The sequence below is a fragment of the Bos indicus x Bos taurus genome, chromosome 1, assembly GCF_003369695.1.
Source record: "Bos indicus x Bos taurus breed Angus x Brahman F1 hybrid chromosome 1, Bos_hybrid_MaternalHap_v2.0, whole genome shotgun sequence".
Classification (NCBI taxonomy): domain Eukaryota; kingdom Metazoa; phylum Chordata; class Mammalia; order Artiodactyla; family Bovidae; genus Bos; species Bos indicus x Bos taurus.
The window spans coordinates 129,862,386-129,876,778 of record NC_040076.1 but is presented as its reverse complement, the minus strand read 5'-3'; the positions used below and the strand labels follow the sequence as shown (position 1 = coordinate 129,876,778).

General features: G+C 34.7%; 1 protein-coding gene across 1 annotated transcript in view; it reads right to left on the bottom strand.

Annotated features, from left to right (window-relative positions):
- The window catches only part of PIK3CB (phosphatidylinositol-4,5-bisphosphate 3-kinase catalytic subunit beta), a 179,232-nt gene that overhangs the window by 15,935 nt on the left and 148,904 nt on the right, over positions 1-14,393 (bottom strand). The window contains exons 17-19 of the mRNA XM_027544963.1: positions 10,064-10,242; positions 9,132-9,241; positions 8,307-8,385 (exon numbers count right to left, since the gene is read on the bottom strand). Coding sequence (XP_027400764.1) covers positions 8,307-8,385; positions 9,132-9,241; positions 10,064-10,242 — 368 coding nt within the window. The remainder of the gene's footprint in view (positions 1-8,306; positions 8,386-9,131; positions 9,242-10,063; positions 10,243-14,393) is intronic.

The window sequence follows — 14,393 nt, the reverse complement described above, 5'->3', positions numbered from 1 at the left end:
TGGAGCTTTATGTGCTGACCATGGAAACAAGTGACAAGTTACCAGCCAAAGCTTGAAAAGTTTTCCCCATTTTTTATGGACAAATAAAATAAAATCATTTTCATTGGGGTTTACTTTATAAGAATAATTAATAAACTTTTACTGAACTGAACCAGATAGTAAATATTTTAGGTGCTGTAGGTAATTAAATCATTTTGTACCTACAGCACAAAAGTGGTCATAAAAAAAAAAGAAGGGAAAAAAAAAAAAGGTAGGTCAGACCCCTCTGAGTTTGTGTTCCTCAGGAACAATTTCTTACAGTCAACCATTCCCCTCTTATCTACATATTATTTCTTATGACTAAGTTATTGACCAAAAGTTTGCTACCTATTCAAAACTACCTGTTCTATTTTTACACATATGTATTAGACATTTCTGCTAATTGAAAAGCAAACATCTTTTAATATGACAGTACTCAAAGGTCCTTTTTAGATGTACTATAATCTTACTTCTGTATTCCAATCACACCTACAAGGCATATTTATGGATCAAAACCTATGGCAAATTGTTCACTCTACCTCAACAGTACTGGAAAAGTTTCCAATGGAAAAATTCAAAGACCAGAGAACTCTTAAAAAAAAAAAAAAACAAAACAATGGACAATTACATACTTGGGCCACCAGAATACTTTTATAAACAAAGAGTTACTAGGTAAGTCTTACCATAATTTTTCCTAACTGCCAAATAACAAAACAACTGAAATCAAATTTAGAGTCTGACAGACCTCAATTTGGATCTAGCTCCACCACTCACTATTTCTGTAATTTTTGACAAACTGTTTATAATCCCTTAAACTTTAATTTTCTCATCTGCTGAAAAGGAATTTTCTCATTTTCTTGTAAATTACATGACATTATACATGTGAAGAACCTAATACAATACCTTGTTCAATCAATAAATATCAACTGTTTTAAGTTTTTAATAAATTAAAGTTAAAAAGAAATAAAGAAATACTCCTAATCTTGCAGGGATAAAGCACAAGTGTAACTGTTGCTAGCTACCTTGCGGACAAAGTTGCTACACATACTAAAACACATAAAAAATAATAAAGGAAAAAAGCTTTTAAAAGTTACAATTAGTAAGAAAGAAAAGGAGATGTCTATATTCCAGATATATAGATTATTCATAGTAGTGGCTCAGGAAGTTACTGACTTGGCTGACATTTTAATCTGCATGAGCAAAGAGACATGGTATCCAGCCCACGAGAACCAGGATCTGGACTTGAAATCCTACACAAAGCTGGGGCTACAAAAGGGCTATCAAGTGTATGAAGAGAACTAGAAAACGTCTGCTCGTTAATAACAGGATATACCATGAGAGTTTGCCTTAGATCTAACCTGGGCCTGGGGTGGGCAATAAAAAAAGGAGAGATTCGTGAAAGTGCAAAAAACTGAAGACTTCCCATATGCTTATGAGCCTCAAATATAATCTGAAATATGAGAGGCTGAAGGCAAAGAGTTAACATAAAAACTGGTTGCTCATGCATAAAGATCTTGGGCAAACGCACAAACTAAACCAAAACTCATTTTGGGAGGAACTTTCACACCCTAGGGGGCAAAGGACCATCACAGAAAACACAATATTCACCAATAATGAATTCAAACTAAATATTAGTAACTACACAAGGAAATGAATAATATTAAGCATATAATTGAAAAGGTGATACCCTAAGAGAGAACAGTATGAAAGAGATGCTAAGATGATAAAGATATGAAAAGGAATACCAAGTATAAAAAGAGAAAAGTACAGTATTAATGGGAGAAGAGGTATACAAAAATCAAATCAAATACAAGAGCTAAATAAACAATTACCAAAACAAACACACTATGTTGATACACAAGAGATTAGATGATACTGAAGAGATAATTAATGAACTGGGAGACAGAATGAAAGAAACTACAATAAAGATTAAAAGGAGAGAAATAGCAAAGATATTAAGAAGACATGTAGGACAAAACAGGAAAGACCAAAATACATCTACTAAAGTTTCAAAAGAAAATGAAGAAAACTGCAATGACAAAAAATACGGATTCATTCTGCAGAAAATAAAAGATGTGATTTTCTTAAAAAGATAAAAAGAAAACGTGCAAGTAAAAATAAATCAAAAGAAATCCAAACACAGACAAATTATAGTAAAACTGTAGAAACAAAAGGCAAATAAAACTTTTTTGCTGCAATGGGAATTAAAAAAGCTTATTTAGATTGACAGAAGACTTTAGAAAATGACAACAGAGGTCAGGATACTATGGAATAAAATCTTCAAGATTTCTAAGGAAAGCAGCTGTCAATCTGTATTTCCAAATTCTATAACCAGGTAATATAAGCAAAACCAGGAAGTTAAGGACCTTTGAAAATCCCCCCTTCTAGAACAACAAGAACACTGGCAAAAAAACTGTCAAGAATCAACTATTTCAGTAATACGGAAATATAAAAATGGTTTGCACTGATCTGGGGAGTATTTTTTGGCTCAATCTCAGTTGTGTTTTACTGTTACTTATTCTAATCCCATCTACTTTCCAGTTCTTCAGTAGACATGGCAACAAATGTCCCATAATCACTGTGATTACAGAAATCTGGTAGCCTCTAAAGGGGACAAAAAAGGGGTTGGAGCACCTTCAAAGCCTCATTTCTACATAACTGTCATTCTTTGAACTCTTGCAATTTCTAGGAAGATCCCACTAACAATTCTGTGTTTCTTTGACCTGACTGAAACCTTGCCTACTGTGAACTGCCTTTTAGCTAAGGGTGTTTCTCAAAAATAACCAGGAATAAGGTGTTTAACACTGAGGCTGTCTTAAGGGTAAATAAGAGTTGGGTCAAACAATAAAGAAAAACTTTAACAAAAAACTTAAAGGAAAACCTGTGGAATGAGATGTTCATAAAGGATATGAAAGACTGCAACACATTCAAAGGAATCTAGAAGCTGCATGGTTGTATACATTTCTGGGGTTGTGCAAAGGGATAGAAAAGAGTTGAGAAGGCCCTAGCACTCACTTCTTACTAACTTTGAGGCTTACACAAATTAGGGGTCACAACTCTAAATTACCTGGCTGACTCCTCAAGATATGTCCTAACATGCACAAAGAAACCTCAGTAAAGATTGGAAGACTTAAGAATTCCAGGCATTTAAGGAATCTGTGGTTAATCATTAGCTGACCAATAAACTAACCAAGCAGAGAAATCAGTGACCATGCATGACAAAGAACACAAACTTTACAAAATTAGTTGAGAAGTCATGAAATAAACAACAAACAGCAATTAACAAAAAAAATCCTGAACAAGGGAGAGAACCTGATTTTCAAGGTTCACAAGATTAAAACCCTATATTAAGCATGTTCAAAGAAATAAAAGGAGCCATGTCTAAAGAACAAAAGAGAAGTATAAGAATGACAAATCAGATTTTGTTAGTGGTCCAGTGGTTAAGAATCCACCTGCCAATGCAAAGGACATGGGTTCAATCCCTGGTCTGGGAAGATTCTACATGCTGCAGGCCAACTAAGCCCATGTACCTTGGCTTTAGATCCCTACTGAAGGCTGTGTACCCTGGAGCCCATTCTCCACAGCGAGAAACCACCACAACGAGAAGCCCATGCATCACAACTGGAGAGTGGCTCACACTCGCCACAACTGGAGAAAGCCCACATGAAGCAACTGAGACTTAGCATAGCCAAAAATAAATTTTAAAAGTTAGGGGGAAAATATGATGAATCACCAGAGACTATATTTAAATAGAAATTATTTAAATGAACCAAATACCATGACATTTTTCAAAGAACAAGAATAATCCTAAATCTTATCACATACCAAGATTTCAGAATGCGCTACAATAATCAAAACAACATGTAACCAGCACAAAAATCAATGTCCAAAACAGAACAGAGTCCAAAAGTAAACTCATTCAATGGATCAATGAGTCTACGACAAGGGAAGCAAAGCTATACAATTGAGAAAGGACAGTCCCGTCAATAAGTGTCACTGGGAAAACTGGACGGCTACATATAAAGAATGTAAACAGTATCTTCTAACACCATATACAAAAAAAACTCAAAATGGATTAAAGATCTAAATGTAAGACCTGAAACCACAGAACTCCTACAAGGCAATAGAGGCAGACAATTCCCAAATTCAAAACTTACTACAAATTAATCAAGACTATGCATAGAAATAAAATATATAGGTCAATGAAACAGAATTTAGACTCTAGGAAAATTCCCTCACATTTATAGTCATTTCATGTTTGACACAAGTACCAAGATAATTCAATGAAGAAAGAACAATCTTTTCAACAATGGTGCTGTGACAACTGGATACCAACACACTAAAAAAACGAAACTGTGGACTCCTACCACGTACCATACAAAAATATTAACTAAAAGTGCATTAATGACCTCCTAAATAAGGGCTAAACTAAAATTTTCAGAAGAAAGCATAGGTGTAAATCTTAATGATAGTGGATTAGATAATGGTTTCTCAGACCTTACACCAAAAACACAAGAAGCTAGAGGAAAAAATAGATAAACTGAACTTCATCAAAGGAAATATTTTGTGCATCTAAGGACACTATCATGAAAGTGAACAAACCCACAGAATGGGAGAAAATATTTGCCAATAATGTATTCACTAGGAGTCTAGTATCCAAAATATGTAAGGAACTCATAACTCAAAAGACAAATATAATAACCCAATTCAAAAATGAGCAAAAAACTTGAATAGGTATTTCTCCAAATAAGATATACAAATGACTATCAAGCACATGAAAATCTGGCTGACATTATTACTCATTAAGAAAATGCAAATTAAAATCACAATGACAAGATTAACAAAATTGCAAGCTAGAAACTGAAAAATACCAATTATAATAGGAGGTTTTAACATAACTCTGAAGTGACAAGTAAAACTTTAATGAGAAGAAAGATCTGGGAATAATCAACAAATTTGATATAACAGACCAGTTTATGACCTTACAGTTATTAACTACAGCATCTGAAATATTTTAAATCAATGAACATCACAATCAATGTGATAGAAAAACTGGGCATATGGTAATGCATAAAAAATCTTAATAAACATGACATTGATCTTACACAGACCACAAAATCTGACAGTAGTCAGATACAATAAAATTAAGACATCATAGAGACACCACCAACAAAAAAGTTCAATGTAATTTGGGAGTCAAAATAATCTAAACTAGCTCAGGACTTGAAGAAATAATAATGGAAATAATAAAACATTTAGAAGTAAATTCTATATAGTGTGATGTATTATAAAAAAGGACAAACAAGTACATTTTAAAACTTAAGGGAAAAAAATTTATGGGAAGCAGTTAATGTAGCTAGAAGAAATATATGTATGGTTTTAAAAAATGGAAATTAATGTCCCTATAGCTCAAATGGTAAAGAATCGCTGGTGATGCAGGAGACCAGGGTTCGATCCTTTGGTCGGGAAGATCCTCTGGAGAAAGGAATGGCAATCCACTCCAGTATTCTTGCCTGGAGAATTCCATGGACAGAGAAGCCTGGCGTGCTGAAGTCCATGAGGTCACAAAGAGTCAGACATGACTGAGCGACTAACACACATACACATACAATGTTCTGTTTCAAAAAATCAGAAACAGAATTAACACAAGTAAAAGGAAGGAAACTATAAAGATGAAATCAATGATAAAAACAGAAAAATTAGAAGCCCATTCTTTTAAAATACTAAGATGCAAACCTCTAAGACTAATCTAGAGAAGACTAATATGGAAAACATACTGCATACAAAATAATTTTACAAATGTAAAAGGAGAAAAAAATTAAACATAGCAGAAGTTGTAAAATTACAAGAAGACATTATAAATAGTATGGTAATAAATTAAAAAGCAATGAAGAAATAGACAATTTTTAGCCTCAAAAGGGACTCAAGAAGAGTAATCAAAAAAAACCTAAATCCCAAAAGAGTCAATACTAGGACTAAACTTTCACAGAGATAGAAAAGAAGTCAATTTTAAAATTCGGAAAATAAAAGACAGCATCTTTAAGATAATTGTACAGTGAAGGATTTTTAAAAAATAATACAAAAAGCATAAACCTCAAAGAAACCTAGGTAATTCACAGCAGAAAGAAGACACACTAATTATAAACACTGAAAAATTATTCAACCAAAGAAATGCCAATTAAAACTCTATGAGATACCATGTTATATCCACTAGATTTGCAAAAAACTAACAAGTCTGATTGGCAAGGAGATATTTCTGGGGAGAAACATAACACTGGTATAAACATTCTGGAAGCCACTTGGGCAACAGTGGTAAGGTTGAAAGTATACATGCTTTATGACCCAGCAATTCCACTTCTGGCTATATAAAGTAAAGAACTCTTCCAAATATAAGTAAAGAGAAGTGTACAAACAAATAAACACAAATAGCTACTAATAGGGGAATGGATAAACTTGTGCATTTACTCAAAACATTAATACAGAAGTGAAAATAACAAATTAGAACTTCACATATTCATCTTGATAAATCTCGAAACATGTAATAAAAGTAAACTTCAAAAAATTACATGTGATACGACAGTTATTTATTGGAAGTTCAAAACATTCAATGGATATATAACATATAGTTTAAGCACAAACATACACATATTACAGTTTAGAATGATGGTAAATCCTGAGTTGTGAGAAAGGAGATCGTACGATTGCATTAATTTTATCTGCATATTTAATTCCTCTTTGAAAACATGTTAACATCTGTCATTAAACTATTAAATATCTACACAAATCTGGGTTTAAGAGCACAAAAATATTGTAAATTATCATCTATATTTCATGTTTAAAATATTTCACAGTTTAAAAAAACAAAGAATAAAGTAAAAGATGAAGTTATTAATAACTAGCATGGAGAAATGTTTTTAACTGTATGGCCCTATATCATGAAATATGTTTAATGTTTTTCTCTCCTTAAAAGGAGTAAACTGTAGAAAACTAGAGAACCAGGTATACCAAGGGCAGAGGGGATTGTATCATCTTTAATCCTACCACCCATAAGTAATGTCTATTATACCATTTTAGTTTCTGTAAACATTTTAAAATGTGTGTCATTTTTCAGCAAGTTTTTTAAATGGTTGAAAGCATTCTATCAAAATATTTTTTGCATCTCACTGGTTTGCATCTCCAAACTGATAGCAATTCTCTATAAACAATACTTTTAAATACCTGAGATGTTTCATCATATGTGAAAGCTCATAATTTTTTAACCATTATACTACTGAGCAAACGTTGAAAAGCATGGCCCAATTTTTCCTTTTTACTGTAAATAAAGCAAGAATGAGCACCTTTGTGCATATATCTCTTCACATTTTTAATTTTAAATTAAATTATGGAAATATTGGATATAGAGTATAAATAAATGATACAGAGGTTTATACTAATTTATAATGGTATACGACAATATCTGTGTTTCTGTTACTGCAACAGTGCTCCAGACTGTATTTCATTTAACAAAATTTTTGGTAAGAAATCAATGGTATCTAATTGTTCTTTTAATTTGAACTTCTACCTTAGAACAAATGGTATTTGCATAATTATTAGCTTATTTATTTTATAACTTGAATGGCCTTTTCACATCTTCTCCCTATATATTTCTATGAACTCTTAATATTTAGAATTTTTATCCCCTTGTCCTGTTCATTATGAATATAACACCTGGGGTGAGGCTCGACTTTGGTTTGTTGACACTTGAACCTTATATTTTTATATAATTAAATATATCAACAGTGTTTCCAATTATTGCTCTTTATCTTAAAAGATTTATAATAATTAAACTTTAAAAATCCATTATGTTTCCTTTTTCTTTGTTACCATACACCTGTTCTTCTCACTGTCTACCCCTAACAATGGTGGCAAGCAAAAAACCCTGGAAGTCCACCTAAAGACTTCCCTTTCAGGAAGGTTAAAAGAATCATGGTTACTAGGCTGAAAAAGAAGAGGCGCAGGCCCTTCTCTGGCTTATCACTCTCACAACCACCAGTGCATCTTTCCTGAGACCAGCTCCAAAACCGCAGATTGGGATGTGACTCTTGCTGTCACAAGTGTAGTTTTACACTTGATGAGGTCTCAGTAAGATAATGTATTGAGAGATTGTTGTAAACTATAAAGTATTATATGGATATGATTATGAACAACAACCAATAATAATATCAGGAAGAAATCAACAAGAAGTTTTTAAAACTCTATTGTGGAAGGAATACAACATGAGATAAAAAGAAATTCACTAGAAATTTTACCGAAGGTCCAGACCAGCTTCTTTCCAGAGTAAATCCATCAAGCGCAGCATTTGGAGTGTCAACATATCCTGCCGTAAATCTAAGCGGGAAAAGCCCGTATGTAAGTGCTCTATACTTTATGCTTAATAACATTAATTTAAGATTAACTAATTCAGCCAGAATTAACTGGCTGGAAAATAAACACTGAAAAATAACTCCTCTGTTAATTTTTTTCCCGGAATTTTAAATTTCTTTTAAAAATAGTTGTAAGCACATACACTTAGGTTCGCTTAATTCCATTTAACAGACCCAACACAGAGATGATATAATCTTCATGTACAGAAGAACCTGAAGCTCTATGAATTTTACATGATTTGCCTGCAATCACATAAGTAATGAATGGTAGCAATCATGACTACCTTCTGGTTGGTGTGATTACTTCAGAGGCATTTCTTTTATAAAATATGGGTAAAATGTTTTAATTAAAATATAAAACTATGGCAGCAATATAAAAATTGCTGTCATTGAAACAATGTTATGAACATATTGAAAATACTCTTATACTTTATAAGCTTTTAACCAAAGGAATACACAGCATTGTATTTTGTAGGGAAAAGGGAAGGCTTATTAGAACAATGCATGTTAAGTACGCTATACAAATCACTTTCCAAAAGGAGAAAAAAAGAGGGTTTATGATAGGTCAAATTCAACTTAATGACCATTAACAGCTACCTACTGGCTGCCATCTGTTTGTTCTACATTTTCACATCACCTTTCAGAGAAAGCAAAGAGACAATAAATGAAAAATACTAAGGAATTTGGCACTGTGAAGAACTCAATACATACCATCACCATTTTTAAAAATCACTCCAACTGAATCCTCACCAAACACCTTGTTGTTGTACACAAGCCACAAAGGCTTCATTTTGGAATCCATGTATTTACACTTCTCAACACTGAAAGGAAGAAAGGGAAAAATTAGCCCACTTCAGTCAAAACATATGGCAAGACTGTAATGTTGCTATGATATACTAGGCCTGGGAAAATCCCTCACCTGTTCCATTCAGGTCTACAGAAGTCAAAACCATAACATTTCTTCTTGGCAGAAAAGCAACTGTGACACTAGCCTTGGTCAGCATGCAGTGATGACAGATGAACTGAATTGAAAATCCAGATTTGCCCTTCTCACCCTTCTCACCGCTATATTTAAAACTCCTCCTTTTCTTTCCTTATTCTTCTTTAACTTTTGTTATCATACATGGACAATAACAATCAGAATATAACACTGGATTGTGAGTTCATTCGTGATTTCCTAAAGAGGGATCAACTCTGAATCCTGATATACTGAACATAATAATTACTTTCCCATTGTTACTTTTACAGGAAAAGTAAAAATAAGAAATCATTTTCTAAGTTTATTCAAAAATTTCATTTTGAAGGAAAGTTTAATTAGTAAATAATCTATGATGGCTGCAAACATTTTGCTTACATAAGACTTTCAACTCTACGTAAGAAACCAGTAATACAGAAAACAAATTTAATTGCATATAATTGAAAGGAAATTAACTTCCACTTACCCCACTGGTAAATTTAGCTAGAAGGCAAACATCCTATTAACATAAGAATAACTTTTGAGAACTTTAATATTTTCCTTCTTTAATTTTATTCCAATTACCAACAGCTGTCTTCACTGCTCCCCTAAAGCAGTCACTCGGAAATCCCTCCTACAATGTTATTTAAAGGGAAGTTCACCAAGCAGAGTACAGAAGGTCACTTACTAGAGTTCTGAGAGGATAACACATGGGTTGAGAGGTGACTGCAGGTCAGAGAGGGCTTCACGGTAAGCATTCTGTTTTAAACAAGTGTGCATTGCTTCTTTCCCTTTGGCTCTATTTAGCTTCATTGCATTCAGTTTGATTAAACTATTTAAAGTTTTTAGTTTATTGAGTGCTTCAACCTGAAAAATAAGTTTCCACAGCACCAAAATTCATTTCTGTTAAAAATAATATCACGTGGTACTATTAATCAATAACCATTCCCTATTAACTCTCCTCGCTACAACATACAGGCAGGGTAATCAGCTAAAGTAAAAATAGTACTCGCTTTATGACAAATATATTACATACAAGGAAATAAATTTATTGTGAACACTTGTCACTTAAAGCATCATTTTTCAAATGTTCACAAATCCTTTTCTTAAATAAAATCTTATAAATTAGAGAAAAGTAAAAAGACCTAGATTGCAGGTGAGACAGTAAGTATGAAACTTTACTCAGAACTCTGTAACTAACTGAGTTCAAATAGAATTTGAAACACAACGAATCTGAACCACACTCTAACTGGGCAACTCTATAGTATGAAAGGAAAATCTGTATTTACAAGTAACCCTGGGATTGACATTACTATCTTCGTTTAACATTTTCTTTAACACTCTTGTTTAACATCTTCTCAGTATATTCTCTTTCCACTAAGGGTATAACATAAATAACTGTTCAATAAAATAAATATGAATACAGACAACAATAGCTGTTGTTCAAGTCTAAATTACTGGTTTTTATAATGAGGTAAACTCTAGCTATCAAAACTTGAAAGTGAAAGTTGCTCAGATGTGTCCAACTCTTTTTGCAACGTGATGGACTATACAGTCCTGGAATTCTCCAGGCCAGAATACTGGAGTGGGTAGCCTTTCCCTTCTCCAGGAGATCTTCACAACCCAGGGATCGAACCCAGGTCTCCCGCATTGCAGGTTGATTCTTTACCGGCTGAGCCATAAGGGAAGCCCAACAATACTGGAGTGGGTAGCCTATCCTTTCTCCAGCAGATCTTCCTGACCCAGGAATTGAACTGGGTCAAATTTCTTACATTGCAGGTGAATTCTTTGCTAGCTGAGGTACCAGAGAAGCCTCTATCAAAACTTAAGCAAATAAAAGAAAACTTACGCAAGTAGTACAAGGGGAATCAACAAGGGCCAACTGAATCAAAATCATGTGTTTAAAAGTCAATCTTATTTTTACCAACTTAAGAACTGTCCAGGTCATATTAGTCAAATTCTTTAAGACCTAGCCTTGGCCAGCCATAAAACATAGAAAGGAATATTTCATTCTATTATTATGTCATTAAAACTGGAAACAACTGACAAATATTAAATACATACATCAACATGTAAACTGCATATAACAAGCATATAGAATATGTATGCAACAAACATGAACACTATGGTTTGCATTTCCATGAACAGATTTATTTTACACCATGTTTTCATTTCTGAATTTTGCTTCTATACAAAGAAACCACTAAGACTCTACAGGGAAGTGAATTCAGCATGTTGTTTCTACAGACAGGCTGAGGGCTTGCTCACAGGAAACTGGAAAGGTTCTATGTAGTTGGAAGATAAAATCAAGATTGCTGAAGCTTGCCAAGTTAGCCATCTGTCAAAACCACAGACAGCCCATTTCTCAACAATTTCAGGAGCTGTACAAACACTTCTGAGAAGGGAACTAGCTGAAAAGTGGACTATGCAAATAAGAACTTTTTGTAGTATTTCAAATTTTAATTTCTTCCACATTTGTACAGTTGCAAATGTTCAGGGCCTATAGATAATTATGTTGATACACATTTCCTGGAACAGTGTTCTGAATAGCCACATGGCCATTAACCAAATACTTTTAAGTGTTTCAACACCTTGTCACACTGTAAGTTTACAGTGATAACAAGAATTGCCATGTAAAGGGTACAATCTTCCCCTGACTGTTCATTAGTAAGAAAGAGTAAGAATAATGTGATCCGACATATGCCATATTTTTGGTGTTGTAAAAATCAAACTGGGGTTCTCAGAGAAACAAGAAAATGCCCAGTGTAGTTTGATCATATGAATGAGTCCAAAGAAGTAGGGACTTTATCAAGGTGCGGGGGAATGGTGGTGTCTTAATTGACTTTGTGAAAAGCTGAATTTTATTATTCATGCAATGAAAATTACTGCAGGGATTTTGAAAAGGGAATTATTGTTGTTTAGTCGCTAAGTTGTGTTCAACTCTTTAGTAACCCCATGGAGTATAGCGTGCCGGACTCCTCTGTCCATGGGATATCCCAGGCAACAATACGGGAATGGGTTGCCATTTCCTTCTCCAGGGGATCTTCTGCACCCAGGGATTGAACCCATATCTCTTGTACTGATACATGGATTCTATACCTCTGAGCCAGCAGGGAAACCCTGAACAGAAGGTTAGGAGTTGGGAAACAAATGGCGTTCAAGTGAGAGATTTTAGAAAAGGTAAAAAGGGAGAGGAGTCTTTGTCACAAGGAAAATACAATGTAGTATCAAAAAACATAGTCTGGGAGAGCATATTTAATACTACATAAAATGTCAGTTACGTGAGGTGAATATACTACTTTCAGTTTACATTACCTAGATGAAACTTGGACTGCAAGGAGATCCAACCTGTCCATCCTTTAGGATGGACAGGTCTTGAGTGTTCATTGGACAGTCTTGAGTGTTCATTGGAAGGACTGATGTTGAAGCTGAAACTCCAATACTTTGGCCACCTGATGCGAAGAGCTGACTCATTTGAAAAGACCCTGATGCTGGGAAAGATTGAGGGCAGGAGGAGAAGGGGACGACAGAGGATGAAATGGTTGGATGGCATCACCAACTCAATGGACATGAGTTTGAGTAAACTCTGGGAGCTGGTGATGTACAGGGAGGCATGCTGTACTGGAATGCTGCGGTTCATGGGGTCGCAAAGAGTAGGACACAACTGAGTGACTGAACTGAACTGAGATGAAACTACCCTGCTAATATTTACAGCTTACATACTGTAATAATTACAATCACATACTGCTTATGGTCTAAATTTATACAACAGCATTAAGTAGTAAACCTTCAGGACTCATTTTTCTAACATGGACTCATATACATAGAAAAACTGAAAAGTTGATAAATCCCCCGATACTTTCATCAACATCAAATGACGCCTGTGAACTCTACAGTATCAACCAAGCTGAAACTGACTTTACCCAAAGAGACTGTGGCCTTTTGCCACAGTAACTACACACTGGGAGAAAGGAAATAATCAGGCTTTTCAGGGATTTTTGGACACTTGTCTTTAAAATGGCACTAATGCAAAGTGACTCAAAACGTCACTGACGTTCACCAAACGAAGGGGGGGCTTATGGAGGTCAAGTTAACAAAAGAGTTTTAGCATAGATCTTTCTTGCAAAGGGCACAGTTAGTTCCAAATACATCTTGTGGTTATTTCTGTAGTTCCAGAATGTATAACTGAAACAGATAATACTCAGAAGCTGGCAGAATTCCCATGTTGGTTCCCTGATCTCTGGAGTGAGGGCTACTATGGTCGGAAAGGCTGGGTGGAAGTTATTACAACTGTTTCTACCTAGTGTTAGTCGCTCAGTCATGCCCGACTCTTTGCGAGCCCATGGACTGCAGCCCACCAGGCTCCTCTGTCCATGAGATTTTCCAGGCAAGGATACTCGAATGGCTTGCTATTTCCTTCTCCAGGGGATCGTCCCTACCCAGGGAATGAACCTGGGTCTCCTGCACTGCAGGCAGATTCTTTACCGACTGAGCTACAAGGGAAACCCATTTCTACCTAAGAAAACAGTAAATACATTCCTGGAATAACTGTATAGGTTAGTGTTATCATCAAGGACTTGAAAGATGCAAGGTGGTGATTCCCATCACATCCTCATTCATCCTGCCTACTTGGCCAATGCAAAAGATAGATGACTCTTAGAGAATTACAGGGGATTGTTACCGCCTTAACCAGGTGGTATATACCAGAGGCAGTTTCACTGCATAAATAAAGTAACTTATCTCCTGGTATCTGGTATGCAACTACTGATTAGACAAATGCTTTATTTTCCACACGTGTCAATAAGGACCACCATAAGCAATCTGCTTAAGTTAGCAATGCCAACAACACACTTCCATTGTCCTAACTCAGGAGTATATTAACTCTCCAGCTCTATGTCATAGTTCATTTGAAGGAATCCTGATCGACTTTCCCTTCAATAAGATATCATGCTGGTCCATTACAGTGATAACATTATGCTGACTGAACCCAGTGAGTAACATGCAGCAACTTCTCTGGA